General features: G+C 41.9%; 1 protein-coding gene across 2 annotated transcripts in view; it reads left to right on the forward strand.

Annotated features, from left to right (window-relative positions):
* IRAG1 (inositol 1,4,5-triphosphate receptor associated 1) overlaps nt 1–16,885 on the forward strand; it is a 125,876-nt gene that overhangs the window by 76,367 nt on the left and 32,624 nt on the right. For both annotated transcript variants that reach the window (XM_032166619.2, XM_032166617.2), the window contains 3 exons: nt 10,447–10,570; nt 13,481–13,511; nt 15,695–15,835. In XM_032166619.2, the coding sequence (XP_032022510.1) occupies nt 10,447–10,570; nt 13,481–13,511; nt 15,695–15,835 (296 nt within the window). The remainder of the gene's footprint in view (nt 1–10,446; nt 10,571–13,480; nt 13,512–15,694; nt 15,836–16,885) is intronic.

Raw genomic sequence — 16,885 nt, forward strand, 5'->3', positions numbered from 1 at the left:
TTTCTCATTTAAAGCATATGGAACTTTAAACATTTTTAACTGTTTTATAGTATTATGTAAGAAACACTGTATTATTTGACCTATATCATTAATATTTATGTTATTTCCACTTTTTTTCTCTATTAAAAACACTGTTATAATGAATACTATCTTACATAGATCTTTATAGAAATCTGTTGTTTCCATGGGCAACTATTCTAGACTTGCAATTGATTGGTTAAAAGTATTTACTTTTAAATGTATATGTGCACACTGCCAGATTAGCTTACAAAAATTATACCAATTTAGACATCCACTACCTACAGCAAAACTTTATTATCCAATATTAATAGGGCATAAGATGGATCTCAGAAGTAAAATTATCAGGCAAATATATGTGACTTCTATAAGCACCAAATTTTAAAAATAAAATTAACCATGGTCAGTGTCCAACAATATACACTGCCTCTCATTTTCTCTCAGTTCTAGGGTCTGGATGCTTAAGAGCTCAAACTTCATCACTTACCAGATGCATAGCCTTGGTCAAGGTTCTAATTCTCTCCACGCTTCAGTTTGTTCATCTTTTAAAGGAGGTTAATAACAGTACCTACTTCACTAAGCTGCTATAATGTTTGCATGTGATACTGGTCTTTATTCCAGCAGGAACCTGGCACATATTTTCATTTCTGTCATTTAGGTTGTAGAACTCTATCTTGCCAACCAAATGGGATGTTCTTGTACACTGTGCTCCACAGTGCTAGAGCTGTGGTGGGCAACCCTCTGTGTTTAATGAATACTTGCAGACTTGTGATTTTCTTTTCTTATATTCTGAAAGCCCCATCAAAGAGCCCCATCCCCTCCCATACCCAGGATAAAAGGCTTTGGGAGCATTTTATGAGAGCTGGCTCAGATTGTATTTATAGGCACTAAATACAACCCTGCATATGAACTCATGGGGAAAACTCCAGTCTCTTATGATGGTTGTTGGCTGTTCCTTTGAGAAATGGGAAAAGATACTTATCAGAACATTCTGGAGTCTGAAGAATTTTGGCTCTCCTTCAGTTTGTGAGGACTGGGAGGTTCATTTCTGTGCTGCATCTAGTCTTTCCAACAACCCAAACAGTTCCCTTCTCAGGAACTATATTCTACGCTGTTTTGATCTTTGATCATTTGCAGGTTATATTCAAGCCAAATATGTGAGACTGACTGTGGGCCATTTCTTAGGCTGTGTGCTGGGGATGCATTAAGTGAAAAGGGTTCAGGCCCCACCATCAGGGAGAAGGCCTTGTCCCAGCCACCATTATCAGTCCCCTTGTCTGTCTCAACAGCCTGCAACCTGGTCCCCTCTCCCTGCACTCCCAACCCCCAACCCAGCTCACACCATGGCCAACACAGCAGCCATAGGGATCTCTAGAAGGCAAATCTGTTTCAGCATCTTCAGAGGCTTCATTCTGCTCTTAGGAAGAGCATTTGAATCCTCAGTAGAACCTACAAGGCCCTGGATAGTTAACCCCACCTACTTCCCCAGCATATTCTAGGGCCACACTCACTCTCACTCACAATATTTTGGCCTGCCTTCGGCAGCTCATTCTTTCCTCTTCTTACGCATGGCGCATTCTGTCTTCTGCATGGAATGTTCTTCCTCTCTCCCTCTTTGCCTAATGAACTCTCACTCAATCTTTAGATATCTGCTCATGTCACTTTTCTTGGGAAGGGTTTGCTGGTACCTTCAGATCCCTTCTCCTTTGTAAAATCTCTCAGTGTGAAATTGTTTGGATGTTTCTCTGATTAATCTCTGTCCCCCTGGATAATGAGCTCCAGAGGATGTGGCATGTCAGTTTTGCTTAGCATTGTGTCCTTAGCTCCCAGCTCATTGCCAGGGACATAGTAAACACTCAATAAACATTAAATAAACGTATGAACGAATAAGCTCACCTTAACTGTCTAGGAGAGGAAACATAAGAATAGACAAAGTCACTACGATAATTTATGATAAAACTTTAACGGGCCATAAAGTACCTGGGAACAAAGAGGAAGAAGCAGCTAGCTCAGTGGGGTTGAGTCAGGGAAGGTTTTCAGGAGGAGCCACCTTGAGCTGGGGAAGAGAAAGTTATCCCAAGCAGAGGGACAGCAGAAGCAAAAGCATGTAGGCATCTTCTAGTGCTTGGCACACTTCAGGAACAGAAGGAATGTCATGTGAACTAAGTGTGAGCTACATGTCCCAGAGAGATGGGCAACAGGGTGGGAACAGTGGGCTGAGACCAGGGAAAGTGAAGGCTTTGAAGGCCAATTAATGAGTTTGAATTCCATTTAGGACACTTTGGAAAGTCAGAGAAGCCTGCAAGTAAGGAAGCATCAGGATCAAATCTATATTTTAGAATAATTCTTCTGGACAGATTGTGAGAGCTGGCCTGAAACAGGAGAGGCTAGAGACAGGGAGACACCAGGTAAAAGGATAGGGAAATAGCCTGGTGAGAGGTGATGAGGTGGTAGGGAATGTGGACAGGACAGTTTGACAGCTATTTGAGATCAGCTTGTCAGGACTTGATGAGGAGATGGAGTTGAGAGGCAGACCAGGAATACCACCAGGTACCTGTCTGCATGGCTGTGAGGGTGATGAATTGTGAGACAGGAGGAGGAGTTTGCTTGAGAAGGAAGACAGTGAATTTGAGTTTGGACATGTCAAATGCCCATGGAAAGCAGCTTGAATGCAACAGACAAACCTGGTTTTGCATTCTGACTCTACTGCTGATAAGCTGGACCCCAGTAAATCACTTTAACTCAGCTGAGCTTCAGTTTCTCCAGAAAATGCATTTCATAATACATTCTTTGTACTTTTAGAAACCAATTTCTCTTCTTTGGAGGAAGCAATTACCAAAATTCAGCAGGTCCTACAGTTTCACTTCAAGTTCAATTAAATTCTAATACTTTTAATTTCAAAAAAGCATATCTAGTATAATCTCCCTCTTTTTCCCTTGCTCCTTCTGTATTTGTGGGGAAGGAGGTGTTTAAGCTATTTTTTATTTGCAGTACTATTGTAAGAAATGACAAAGTGTATCTACTGCATAGTTGATGTTCAGTAAATGGTGGCTCTTGAAATTATTTTTATTCTCCTTATCCAGGTGGCAATGTCTAGGAGGTAGTTGGCTATCTGGACCTGGATTTTGAGGGACACGTAGGCTAAGGCAGAGAAGTACGTCGAATGGACAGTCCTTCCAAAACCCCAGTCTAGACTCAGAGCCTCAGGTCTTGGGCAGGAAAGAGGCCTCCCTGAGAAGAAAGAGGTAAAAAAAGTTTATCCCCAACTAGCAGCTTTGACTTTTGGGAACCACCCTGGGACTCAGAGCATCTTTAACCAAAGCTCCAAAAGTAATGTTTCCAAGTCCCTGACATGGCCAGAAACAAATATTTTCATTGGAATGATCTAGTACTGGGAGATATATTTGAAAATAATTTTATTACTTTTTGTTGAAAGTGGCTTATGTTCATATCTAAAAATTCAACCAATAGTGAAAAATACAAGGAAGAAAGTAAAAATAGCTTACACTAAACACCTCCTTCCCCACAAATACAGAAGGAGGAAGGGAAAAAGAGGGAGATTATACTAGATGTACTTTTTTGAAATTAAAAGTATTAGAACTTAATTGAACATGAAGTAAAACTATAAGACTTGCTGAATTTTGGTAACCGCTTCCTCCAAAGAAGAGAAATTGGTTTCTAAAAGTGTAAAAAATGTATTATGAAATGCATAAAGGGTTTGGAGTTACTGAGGTAGTTTTTTTTTTTTTTTTTTTTTGCTTTGGTATGAGTTTTAATTCAATTTTTATAAATAATCATGTCCATAGTACAAAATTCAAAAAGTACAAAATGAGACAGGAAAAAGTAAGTCTCATTACATCTCTATCCCCCAGTAACAGAGGCAACCACTGTCACTATGTTTTAGTGTAACTTCTAGATATATTCCAAGCATTTCCAAATATAGGCATATATGTAAAAGTGGATTTTTCTTTTTTTTGAGATGGAGTCTCGCTGTCACCCAGACTGGAGTGTAGTGGCGCGATCTCAGCTCACTGCAAGCTCCACCTCCCGGATTCACGCCGTTCTCCTGCTTCAGCCGGGACTACAGGCGCCCGCCACCACGCTGGGCTAATTTTTTGTATTTTTAGTAGAGATGGGGTTTCACCATGTTAGCCAGGATGGTCTCGATGTCCTGACCTCGTGATCCGCCCACCTCGGCCTCCCGAAGGGCTGGGATTACAGGCGTGAGCCACCGCGCCCGGCCAAAAGTGGATTTTTTTTTAACACAAATGATAGTATATTATACAAGGTGTTCCAAACCTTGCTTTTTTCACTTAGTAATATACTTTTTTTATTATTATTATACTTTAAGTTCTAAGGTACATGTGCACAATGTGCAGGTTTGTTACATATGTATACATGTGCCATGTTGGTGTGCGGCACCCATTAACTCGTCATTTACATTAGGTATATCCCCTAATGCTATCCCTCCCCCATCCCCTGGACCCCACGACAGGCCCCAGTGTGTGATGTCCCACTTCCTGTGTCCAAGTATTCTCATTGTTCAATTCCCATCTATGAGTGAGAACATGCGGTGTTTGGTTTTTTGTCCCTGCGGTTGTTTGCTGAGAATGATGGTTTCCAGCTTCGTCCATGTCCCTACAAAGGACATGAACTCATCCTTTTTATGGCTGCATAGTATTCCATGGTGTATATGTGCCACATTTTCTTAATCCGGTCTATCATTGATGGACATTTGGGTTGGTTCCAAGTCTTTGCTATTGTGAATAGTGCTGCAATAAACATATGTGTGCAGGTGTCTTTATAACAGCATGATTTATAATCCTTTGGGTATATACCCAGTAATGGGATGGCTGGGTCAAATGGTATTTCTAGTTCTAGATCCTTGAGGAATCGCCACACTGTCTTCCACAATGGTTGAACTAGTTTATAGTCCCACCAACAGTGTCAAAGTGTTCCTATTTCTCCACATCCTCACCAGCACCTGTTGTTTCCTGACTTTTTAATGATCGCCATTCTAACTGGTGTGAGATGGTATCTCATTGTGGTTTTGATTTGCATTTCTCTGATGGCCAGTGATAATGAGCATTTTTCCATGTGTCTGTTGGCTGCATAAATGTCTTCTTTTGAGAAGTGTCTGTTCATATCCTTTGCCCACTTTTTGATGGGGTTGTTTTTTTCTTGTAAATTTGTTTGAGTTCTTTGTAGATTCTGGATATTAGCCCTTTGTCAGATGGATAGATTGCAAAAATTTTCTCCCACTCTGTAGGTTGCCTGTTCACTCTGATGGTAGTTTCTTTTGCTGTGCAGAAGCTCTTTAATTAGATCCCATTTGTCAATTTTGGCTTTTGTTGCCATTGCTTTTGGTGTTTTAGACATGAGGTCCTTGCCCATGCCTATGTCCTGAATGGTATTGCCTAGGTTTTCTTCTAGGGTTTTTATGGTTTTAGGTCTAACATTTAAGTCCTTAATAGATCTTGAATTAATTTTTGTATAAGGTATAAGGAAGGGATCCAGTTTCAGCTTTCTACATATGGCTAGCCAGTTTTCCCAGCGCCATTTATTAAATAGGGAATGCTTTCCCCATTTCTTTCTTTTGTCAGGTTTGTCAAAGATCAGATGGTTGTAGATGTGTGGTATTATTTCTGAGGGCTCTGTTCTGTTCCATTGATCTATATCTCTGTTTTGGTACCAGTACCATGCTGTTTTGTTTACTGTAGCCTTGTAGTATAGTTTGAAGTCAGGTAGTGTGATGCCTCCAGCTTTGTTCTTTTGGCTTAGGATTGTCTTGGCAATGCAGGCTCTTTTTCGGTTCCATATGAACTTTAAAGTAGTTTTTTCCAATTCTGTGAAGAAAGTCATTGGTAGCTTGATGGGGATGGCATTGAATCTATAAATTATGAGGTAGTTTTTTTGCATTATAGGTTTTAAATTTAATCTAAACTTTGGACCTGGCATTTGTTTTAATCAGGTATGGTATGACACAGAGACCTGCAAATGATTCTCATGAAGGAACAGGTTTATAGTCACAGATCCCTAATAGCAGGAGGCGTGGCACATCATACAGAGCCCCTTGGGGAAGGACCAGGGTGGGTCAGAAGGCAGAAGTGGTGAGGGGAGAGATGGCCCCAAGCCTTTACTGGGGTTTTCTTGGAAAGGAAAGGTAGAGGCAGGGTAGGTACCCTGAGTATGTTTAGGGTTGGCTAGTTTGAATAATTTTGGCAGGCCCTAAGCTATAGGGTGGCCCCTAGTTTTCAGGTACTGGCCCTGGGGCGATTTAGGGGAAGTATTGGCTTGGTGTGTGAGAATTTGATAAAGGCAATGTTTACAGGTGTGGGTTCTGGATTGGCTGGTTTGTATTTCAAAGACACATTTGAAGAAGAGTTGTTTCTAGGAATTAGCTAGCCTTGAGAGGGACTGTCTCTCCAGGATTAAGGCACCAAGTGACAGAACATCAAGAATACAGAAGATAAGAACATTTAGTCACTACAGTGGTACCTACTGACTTCCTGCAGGAAAAGATGAGAATGGCCGAATATCTTCCCACCGTCACGTTTCTTCCTACATTTCCATTTCTACCTCTACACATGTTGAATTCTTCTTTGTACATCGTTAAGGTTATAACATTTACATTCCATATTCTGTAACCATGGTTTTCACAGTTATTTACCCTTAGACTTAAATGTAAAAGGATTTCATGTTCACCACTGGTCCCTTTCCCAAATTTATTCTGATTTGTGTCTTGTTTAGCTGGATTTTGTTTTCCAACAATTTTCCTGAAAGAGTTCAGAGGTGCTGTGTTCCCCGAGTTCTATCATGTTTGAAAATTTTGTCTTATTCTTGAAGGACAGCTTGCGTGGTTACAAAATTCTTGGTTGACTGTTTTCCTTGGAACTGCGTAGATGTTGCTCCACTGTATTTAAAGTTATGGAGAAGGCTAGGATCAGCTGATTTCCAGCACCTCTTAATCTTCACTTTCCCATGTAGATGTCTGGTTTTATTTTTTTTTGTATGAAGCATTTAAATATATTTTTTAATATGATGTGGTCTGTCAACCTGAAGAGTTCAACTTTCCCCTCAAGTGAAGAACATTTTTCTTCTGTTATATCTTTGAATATGTCCTTTGTTCCATTTGTTTTGTTCACTACTTCGGAGACAACATAATGCATAGATTGGTCATCAGTGTCTCAACTCCAGGTCCATTATTTTATCTCTATATACTTCAATCTTTCTTTCCTTCTTTGCATTCCTTATGATTACTCAATCTCTACCACCCTCCTCTAATTCAGTTTGAAGGTATATCTGCTTTATTCCTTCATTTTTCCAATAAATTGGTTTGGTGTATATTTCCCAGTTTCTTGATTAGTCCTTTTATTTTGGTCTTTGTTTCCTTAAATAGCCATCATCTTCCATCTTTGCATGATCTTCTCATCCCAACTCTAATTTCTTAATTTTTTTTCAGGTTCTTACTTTTTCTAGAGTCAAAGTATTTATGGTATATATTTTGCACAGAAGCATACTTTTGCATTTTTTTATGTGTTTCTTGCAACTATGTTTCCATCCTGACATCTGTCTCTTGCACGTTTCCCTTTTCCTTCCTTTCTACCTTCCTTCCTCTTTTGTCTATAGTATTTTTGTATAGTTGCCATGCCATCTGTTTTCCTTTTATTTCTTTCTGATTTGTATATTTCTACCTTGATTCCCCTTTCCCTAGATATATTGTATTGTAGGTTAGTTTTTGTTGACTCCTTCCTACCTTAGCTGGGATCTCTTTGCCTTCCCTTTGGTGCTTTAGTTGAGGATTGTGTATTTTGTGTTTGTTTTGTTACTGCTTGGGTGGTGGGGAAAAGGAGAAGTTAAGATAGAGCTGTTTGTAGAATTGGTTTCTGCTCTTTTTCCTTAACTCTGTTCATAGTCCAAAACATGAGTTTGTTATACCAAATCAGGGGCATATCTTATTCCTTTGGAGGTGGTTAGTAGTGGGTTTCAGATTGTTTCACCAATTTAGGTTGGAATTGTAGAGACAAGCTGCCCATAGGTTTATTTTCCAGACTTGACCCAATGCTTCCCAACAGCTACTCCTCTGCTAGGAAAGGAAGGAAAAAAAGACAAATCCAAGGAGTTTAGCCACTGTTTTTCAGGAGTTGGGGGAGAACATTGTGGTTGGGGCTTTCCATGTGTCTCCTGCCATTCACTCCTTCAGAGGGATGTGTTTTATTTACTTTATCGTTAGTCTTCCTTCCTTGTAAATCCCTTCATATCATTCAAGAAAATCCACTCTGTGCTCTGTGTGATCATTCTGCCTTTCCTCTCTTCTTCTCATCAGTAAGAAAAGCAAAATGGCAGGCAGCCCAGGCAGTTTTTTCTCTCTTCAAAATGCTGGTAAGATGGAATGGAGAACCTTCTATTCTAGGGAAACTTTCTGAATCTCCTCTGACAACTGCCTACTTGCCCCTTCCATCGCTTTCCCTCTCTATTCTGTGGTATTAAACTCTTTGCAAGAATTTTTTCTCTCCCATCTTCCTTTCAGTACTGATTCTTTGGAGAAGAAGAAAGGGTTATCATGGGTGGAAGCTCTACATTTATTCCTAGTAATTTTTATTCTTTCTCTAGTCACTATTTTTAAAGACTATTGCCTTTTCTTGTATCTTAGAGTTTCTTGTGTATTTTTTTATTTGTTCTGAAATTTTTTGTTGTTAATTTGGTTGAATTAAGGAGGAAGGTGGTTGGTTCCTAGAATCCACCAATTCTGGCATTACTCTTCAAGAACCATTTTGGGAAACTTTTCTAGGCAAAAACCCTGGTATGGATTTCACTTGATTATTAGACCTCATATGTTTCAATCATCCTATAGATATCTCAGGAGCTTGCTACTCAGTTGACTCTCTGTTGAGTGTGGTAGGGATACACACATAAATGTAGAATGATGCCAGGGGTGCCACAAGGTTTACCACAGAAACCTTGTCAGAGAGCTGTAAATGCCAGGACAGAACCAGAGAGGTAACAGGTAGCTAAGAGAACTTCTAGCTGAATCTCATATCCAAAGAAGAATTGCTGACTCACCCATCTCTAACAGATGATCCTCCAGCTTACTTGGATACCTTGAGTACCAAGGAATCCATGCCTACCATTCTCTTATTGGCAAGCTCAAAGTATTTAAGCATATTTTATCTTGAGCCAAACTAGATAGCCTCTTGTCTCTTCATGATCTCCTTTGGTGAGACTTCTTTCTATTCACATGATTCCCAGTCTTAACTCTTCAGGTGGCTACAACTATGCCTATAGTCCTGGTCTCTAGCCTAGCCTAGGATCCTGGAAAATGATTGAGCAGATTGGAAAGCTACCAGGTTAAAATCCATGAGAAAGAGTAAAACATGGATAAATATGAAGTTCTGCATGCAAATGGAAAGTAACCATTATACAGGATGAGGATACCTGATTTGGGTCAACTAAAGAGGTTGAGAGTTTTTGCTTAATGCTAAGTGTACTTTAAGCCCCTAGTCAGGCACACAAAATCTATGCTGCATGAATAACAAACATCAATGCCAGGGACATTTACCAAAGTCCTCCTGTGCTAAGAGCTTGTTAGAGAACATCTGGGCCTCTGTAACAGCAACAAACCAGAATGCGTGCAGGAATGGGATGGTATCTAGAGACCATGGGCCACAGGGGACCACAGTGAGCTGTTGGAAAAATGGAGCTAGAGTCTGGAGAAGAGAAGCTTTAGAGAGGCACAAGAGCTGTTTTCAAACAGGAGAAAGATTTATAGAAAAGAGAATACTCAGTTTGTTCATTCTGTCTTCAAAGCACAGACCCAAGATAGTTTTAGAAGGTTAAAAAACAAAAAGCTGTTCATTGTCTCTGTTGACTAGGAGGCATTTATATTTCTGAGCTCTGTAAAAGATCTAGCAGCCTTAGGTTTACTCTGGAAAATCTCTTATCTATGGGGTATGGAATCAGATGCTAATTTCTAAGTAGGATACATAATATAGAACATTTTAATTTATCCGAGGAGGAATAATTGAACAACAGGTCTCCTGAGAAGCCTGCCAAGGAGCAGGTTTTTTTCCCAAGAATTATAGCCAGAGAGCCAACCAGCTTCCGATTGCCAGCTTAATACTGTGGGAAGCAAAGGGAAGAACATAACATTTGAAGCAGGTAGACCTTGAAGTCTGGCCATGCCATTTGCTGGTTCTGTAATCTTGAGCAAGTGACTTAACCTTGCTGAGCCTTGGCTTATCCACATGTAAAATGGGATGACTAAGTTCTAGCTCATTGTGAAAATAATGTAAGATAACAATTAAAAAGCCCTTAACATAGAACTAGATACTTATAAATGTCAAAGCTCTTCCTTGCCCCCTGAAGCTAGCTGCCAACAGTACTACTGTTATTTCAGAGACGCTTTATAAGTAAGCACTTTTTTTTCAGGGCTTCCTTCTGAACTCTCCCCAGCTATTGAGGAAGAAGAGTCAAAGAGTGGCTTAGATGTCATGCCTAATATTTCTGATGTGCTGCTGCGCAAACTGCGGGTCCACAAGAGTCTCCTTGGAAGGTAAAATCAGGATGTGGGTTACAGAAGACCCTGTACCGAGTGGCCCCTGCATTGGATTCTAGGTAGGGCACAGAGGAACACCAGTCTTAATTCTTGAACCCAGAAGGGCCGAATTGTCTAGATAGGGATAATGCATTCAAAACAAAAAGAATAATGAAAGGCCAGGCTGGGTGTTTTCAACTCAAAGACCAGGTGGGGTTCTTAGGTGAGCATAGTTCATGAAGGCATAAGGGTCACCAGAAGCTCACGGCAGCAGAGAATGGGCTTTGAGCCGGGAGACCTGGGTTTCAATCCCAGATGCACCATTTGCCCATGACTAGTTAAGTTTTCAAATTTTTTTGTAGAGATAGGGTCTTGCTATGTTGCCCAAGATAATCTTGAACTCCTGGCCTCAAGTGATCCTTCTACCTCAGCCTCCCAAAGCACAAATAACATTTAAGTAACCAAATGAATGATTTGAAAGAGTAAAGTTGGTAGAAAGACCATAAAATAGGGCACATCTAGAGAATGACATGAGAGTGGGGCATTGGGTAGGAGGTCAAGTTTGTGATAAAGTAATAATTTGAGACATGCAAATGACAAATGACAAAAAGCCATTCATGCAAGGGTTTTGGTAAGATTTACAGAGGAAAAAAAATCATAATTTTAACAAACAGTGCTGGGACAACTGGATAGCCACATACAAAAGAGTGAAATTGGACCCCTACCTCACACAAAACACACAAATTAACTCGTAATGGATCATAGACCTAAATGTCAGAGAGAACACTGTAAGACTCTTCAAAGAAAAAATATAAGTAAGTCTTCATGTCTTTGGGTTTTTTAGATACGGCACCAAAAACACAAGAGACAAGATTTTAAAAATAAATAGTACTTCCTCAAAATAAAAACTTCTGTGCTGCAAACAATGTCAAGAAAGTGAAAGAAAGGCAACCCGCAGAATGTAATATTTGCAAATCACTTACCTGAAAAGGAACTTGTTTCTAGAGCATATAAAGAAGTCTTACAACTCAATAAAAAGATAAATAACCAGTTTTTCAAAATGGGGAAAGGATTTAAATAGACATTTCTTCAGAGAAGATATACAAATGGTCACAACTTTTAGAGGCTCACAGCTCTGCCCCCGGGTACCTTTGCCCATTTATAAGGCACAATTATCTGCATCAGACACCAGACATACCATGTGGCTTCTCTGCCTAAATCATGCTTCCCTGAGTCCTCAGAGTTTCCCCCCAGACCCCCACTTTTTTTTAAGGTGGGTATGTTCTAACTGGGTGTGGTGGCTCACACACCTGTAATCCCAGCACTTTGTAGGCTCAAGGCAAGAGGATCACTTGAGGCCAAGAGTTTAAGACCAGCCTGGACAACAGAGTGAAACTCTGTTTCTACAAAAATAAAAAAATAAAATTAACCAGGTATAGTGGCATGCACCCATAGTCCCAGCTACTCTGGTGGCTGAGGCAGGAGGATTGCTTGAACCCAGGAGTTCAAGGCTGCAGTAAGCCACCTCTGCAGTGATCCTGCCACTGCACTCCAGCCTGGGCAGCAGAGCGAGACCCTGTCCCCAAACATAAATAAATAAAATAAAAATAAGGTGGGTGTGTTCTATAGCAAAAAAGCAGAATGTGAGTCATTGAAATAGAAAAATGTTTGGTTTATAATTTATGAAAATATGTACATTTCGCATAATATCCCAACAAACCCAGGAGTCAGAAACAAACTTGGCAAGTTTTGCCAATCATTTAAATCATATGTATGTTAAGGCAAGGGCCTGATGGGTGGGGCTGTGACAAGGACTGTAAGTGTCAAACATCCCTGCAGCTGTTTGTCCCGTGTTCTGGACTCTGCTGACTTCATGGCCATGGGGTCTTATCACCTCATCCTGACAGGAAGGCACTCATATCATTCCTTAGGGGTGAGAACCAGCCCCCTGCAGAGATGGCTGACCCCTACCTTTGCTCCTGGGGTCCCTTCACACCCGTTCAAGAGAGGAAGCTGTGTTTCCTGAGAAGCTTATCGATGGCATGCTCTGTTGCCAAGTTCTGTGACGCTGGTAGGACCCCTCCCAGGCCTGCCCGCCCCAGCACAGGAAAGGGCCTGTGCATTATTTACATTGTCTGGGCTTCAGATGGGGCCAGCTTTAGTTACCAGCAAGAGCAGCAGCAGCAGCAGCATCGAGTGGACGTGCAGATGCAGGGGCTGCCTATGAGAGCCCTGGCTGTGGGAACGCCACAGACGAGGAGCTGCTCAAAAGGATGCCTCTGGGTCGGCTGGGGCTTTCCTGCCACTCTGTGATTCTAGCCATCAGAAGTTCTTACTGTGGAGAAGAACCCTGGTCACTCTCTCCTACCATTTATTCTCTGGCCCGCATGCACCTTTGTCACAGCCCTCAGAGACAGAGGAGGGTGAGGCTTTGCAGACCTGGGTGGATATCCCCAGAACAATTATAATGGCAACTTAGATGTGTATGAGTTATAAAGTCCTTATCACATGCATTTTCTTATTTCTCACAGCAAGGCTATGAGTTCAAGGTCACATTTCCTGAGAGCCCACTGAGTGTGGATGCCATGTATTTATGCATACAAACACATATACATACATACATGAGTACATATAGTGCTTATAATACCTCTGCAAGGTAGGTGATGTGATTCCCATTTTGCAGATGAGCAAGCCGGGGCTTAGAGAGATTAAATAACTTGTCCAAAGTCACAGAGATAGTCGTGGCACCGTAAGAGTCAGTATCTCACAGGTGACAGAGCACAGGCAAGGGGACATTGCATCTTTTCCTTCTCACCAACACAACTTACTCCACCCCTGGAAACACATGGTCTACTGGTCATTCAGAGTCACCTTTGGGTCTGTTGACTAGGTTGCATAAAGTTCAATTGTGTGTTTTCTTTTTCACAGTGCCCCTCCACTCACTGAAAAGGAAGTTGAGGTAAGTGACTCAAGTGTGTTATGAAATTTAGTGCCTGTGCTTGATTGCGCTTATTCAAAACATTTCTTCCTCCAGACTCTAGCTCTGACATTTTTAGACAAAAATGAGAGAGTGACTGTGGGGTAATATGAACATTCATGACCAGCCCTCTTGAACCATGAGATCCCCATTCCCACGTCCATTCATGGAAGATTTTGACAAATTTGGGCAAAGGGGAGAAGGTAGTTGGAAATTTTACATTCCTGTAAGGATTGTTTATATTCTTTAAATGTACGACTTAGATACACAAAACCAGCTGGGAGGCTGCAGAATTGAATCAAATTTATTTCAAAATTACTGAAAAATGGTCAGATTTCAAGTTCTAAGCTTTAGTTTAGTGGGAAAGGAGGCTGGCCTCCTCAGGGTTTCAGCTACAAGAATGCCAGCTCAGCGGGGCCAGGAAGCTGTGCTGTCAGCAATCCGGCCTTCCCCGATTCCTCACTGGGGCCTCCTTGTCCCAGCAGGGTTGTGAGTGAGCTGAGGGGAATCTGCATTTCATTCTATGGTGGATAAAGAGAACTTATCAGAGGTGAGACAGTGAGAACTGCTGATGTGGACCAGATAAGCAGAGGAAGACAGACAGTATGAAGTATCTACCACAGATAGTATCAATAACTTGCAACAGGCATTGCACTTGCAGTCTATAACACACGCATAGCCATCCTTTCAGCTGATCCTACCAGCAGCTCTGAAAAGCAGGTGGAGCAGGAATCAGCACAAAGGAGAAAACTGAGTGAGTAAATAACCCCACCAAGTTTCTAGATACTGTAGTTGGCAAAACCAAGACCTAGATCCAAGTGTTCTCACTGAATTCAGAACTCGTTATGTCACACTGCTGTTGAGGGGATAATCAAGGTATAGAAAATTAAGCATTGTGCATTATTCATAGACTTGACCAAGGCCGGATAAGGCAGAAAATTTCTATCACTGGGCTGTGAGCTCGAAGCTTACCCACTGACATTTGCGAAGATGGGCCATGGGCGGTTTGTTTAATGTCCAAATGCTGACCGCAGATGTATGTGGACACAGCCCTCAGCATGGTGGAAATAAAACAGGCTTTCAAATCAGACAGTCTGAGGTTAAATCTCGGCTCCGTTACTCCCTGTGTCACCTTAAACAAGTTAATGACCATTCTGGTCTTGGCCTCTTTACCCATAAACAGGTATAACAGTTCCCACCCCAGAGGGTTACTGTGAGATTACATGAATTTGTAGAATGAAAAGCAGTGCTGGCATATAGTAGATGCTCAATAAGGAGTAGTTTTCAATATTGCCATCATCATCATCATTGGGTCAATTCTGTGCCTTCAGTTCTTCTGGAGATGGTTGCCTTCCATGGGCCATGTTACATGAACTTCAGAAGCCCCTGTGGTTACTAACCCTGCAGGGTATAAATCTGCTACCACTCAGGGCAGATGATGGCTGTAAAATTGAAGACCATTGCTTCCTTCCTGAGTGAGGTCCATCTGTCTATTTCTTCTCCCTGGTAGTTTCCTACTATTCTGGGAATTCCATGTATGACCAATACTATCTTTTCAAAGTCTGTTCATGCAGGCTGCAATTTTGGCATGAAATATTTATTTATTCCAGAAAGCTTAACCGAACAGAATCATACCTGGCCTTATTTAATCTCCTGGCAGCTACTTAAAGCTTCTATCGATACAGGATTTGGAATACTCAGGCTAGATGCTGATTGAAGTTTGCTTTAAGTCAACAATGCTTAAATCTCACATGGAGTTTCTTTCAATACAGTATTTTCATGCAAAATCTCCAAAACCCCTCATGTAATAAATCCCAGCATAAATCCAGATGCTTACACAATTAGCTGTACTGGCCTGAGTTTATCTAAACCCAGATACAGGATGTTATTTTCTTAAAATTCAGGGAAAAGCAAAGTGTTATTCTCTTCTTATTTTTTGGTAGAATACATTTGGACCTCTGGTTCTGAGAAGGGCCTAGTATGGACCTTGGGTTACTGCTTTACCATCTTTTTTGTGGTTTCCTGTGAAGTGAGCATTTCACTTGCACATGGCTGCTTTGGCAGCTGGTTCCAGGGGCTGTTGCAAAATGCTTGTACAAGGAACACACCTGCAGTCTCTGCAATAACTCCTCCTAGCACCTCTCTCACACTCTTGTTCCCAACAGAACGTGTTTGTACAACTGTCCTTGGCCTTTAGAAATGATAGCTACACTCTGGAATCTAGAATTAACCAGGCTGAAAGGGAACGCAACCTGACAGAGGAGAACACTGAGAAGGAGCTGGAAAACTTCAAAGCTTCCATTACGGTAATTGTGGAGCCTGATGTGAGGAGTCCCTGGAGCCGGGACTGTCCCCAAGGGCCATACAGGGTGTCATGCTTCTCTCAGGTACCAAGTATAGTCTCCTGAAGTGAAAAATTGAGCCAAGACTCTGACAGAGTGTTCCTCAGAGAGCTGGGGGGAACTGAGGCAGAGATCCCAAAGGCCTGGTTCCCTCAGGGCTGTGGGCAGGTCCTCCAAAGCCTTGGGAGCTTCTCAGAAGGGGGCAGGGTGGCCTGGGTGTGACTCCTCCTTTCAGGCTGCCAGGGATAGCGTGTTCACATTGGGCTTCTCCAAGCACCAGAAGAAACTGTGGCCCAGGCCCCACAGAGGCCACTTCTCTCAGCCTGGATGGGGCCCAAAGCTGGTTTCATGAGAGCTCAGTCTAGGCTTGGTATGTGTCTTAGTCAGTTTGAGTTGCTGTAACAAAGGGCCATAGACTGGGTGGCTTAAATGGCAAACATTTATTTCTCATAGTTCTGGAGGCTGGAAGTCCAAGATCAGGGCACCAGCACAGTCGGGTTCTGGTGAGGGCCATCTCTGGCTTGCAGACTACCACCTTTCCATTATATCTTACATGGTGGAAAGAGAACAGAACTCTCTGGGGTCCCTTTTATAAGAGCACTAATTCCATTCTTGGGGGTTCCACTCTCCTCATCTAATCACCTCACCCAGGCCCCACTTCACTATCACATTGAGGAGTTAGGATATGTCCCCCCAAAAGTCAGCAGATGACTTTGTGGGGGGGCACAGATATTTAGCCCTGTGGTCCCCAACCCCTGGGCCAGGCCGCAAACCAGTACCAAACCATGGCCTGTTAGGAACCAGGCTGCACAGTAGGAGGTGAGCTGCCTGAAAGCATGACCTCCTGAGCTCTGCCGCCTGTCAGATCAGCAGCAGCATTCGATTCCCACAGGGTCACGAACCCTATTGTAAACTGTGCATGCGAAGGATCTAGGTTGTACCCTCCTTATAAGAATCTAATGATCAGAGGTGGAACAGTTTCATCCCCAAACCATCGCCCCCACCAGATTTGTG

Source organism: Hylobates moloch, unplaced genomic scaffold, assembly GCF_009828535.3.
Source record: "Hylobates moloch isolate HMO894 unplaced genomic scaffold, HMol_V3 SCAFFOLD_11, whole genome shotgun sequence".
NCBI lineage: Eukaryota > Metazoa > Chordata > Mammalia > Primates > Hylobatidae > Hylobates > Hylobates moloch.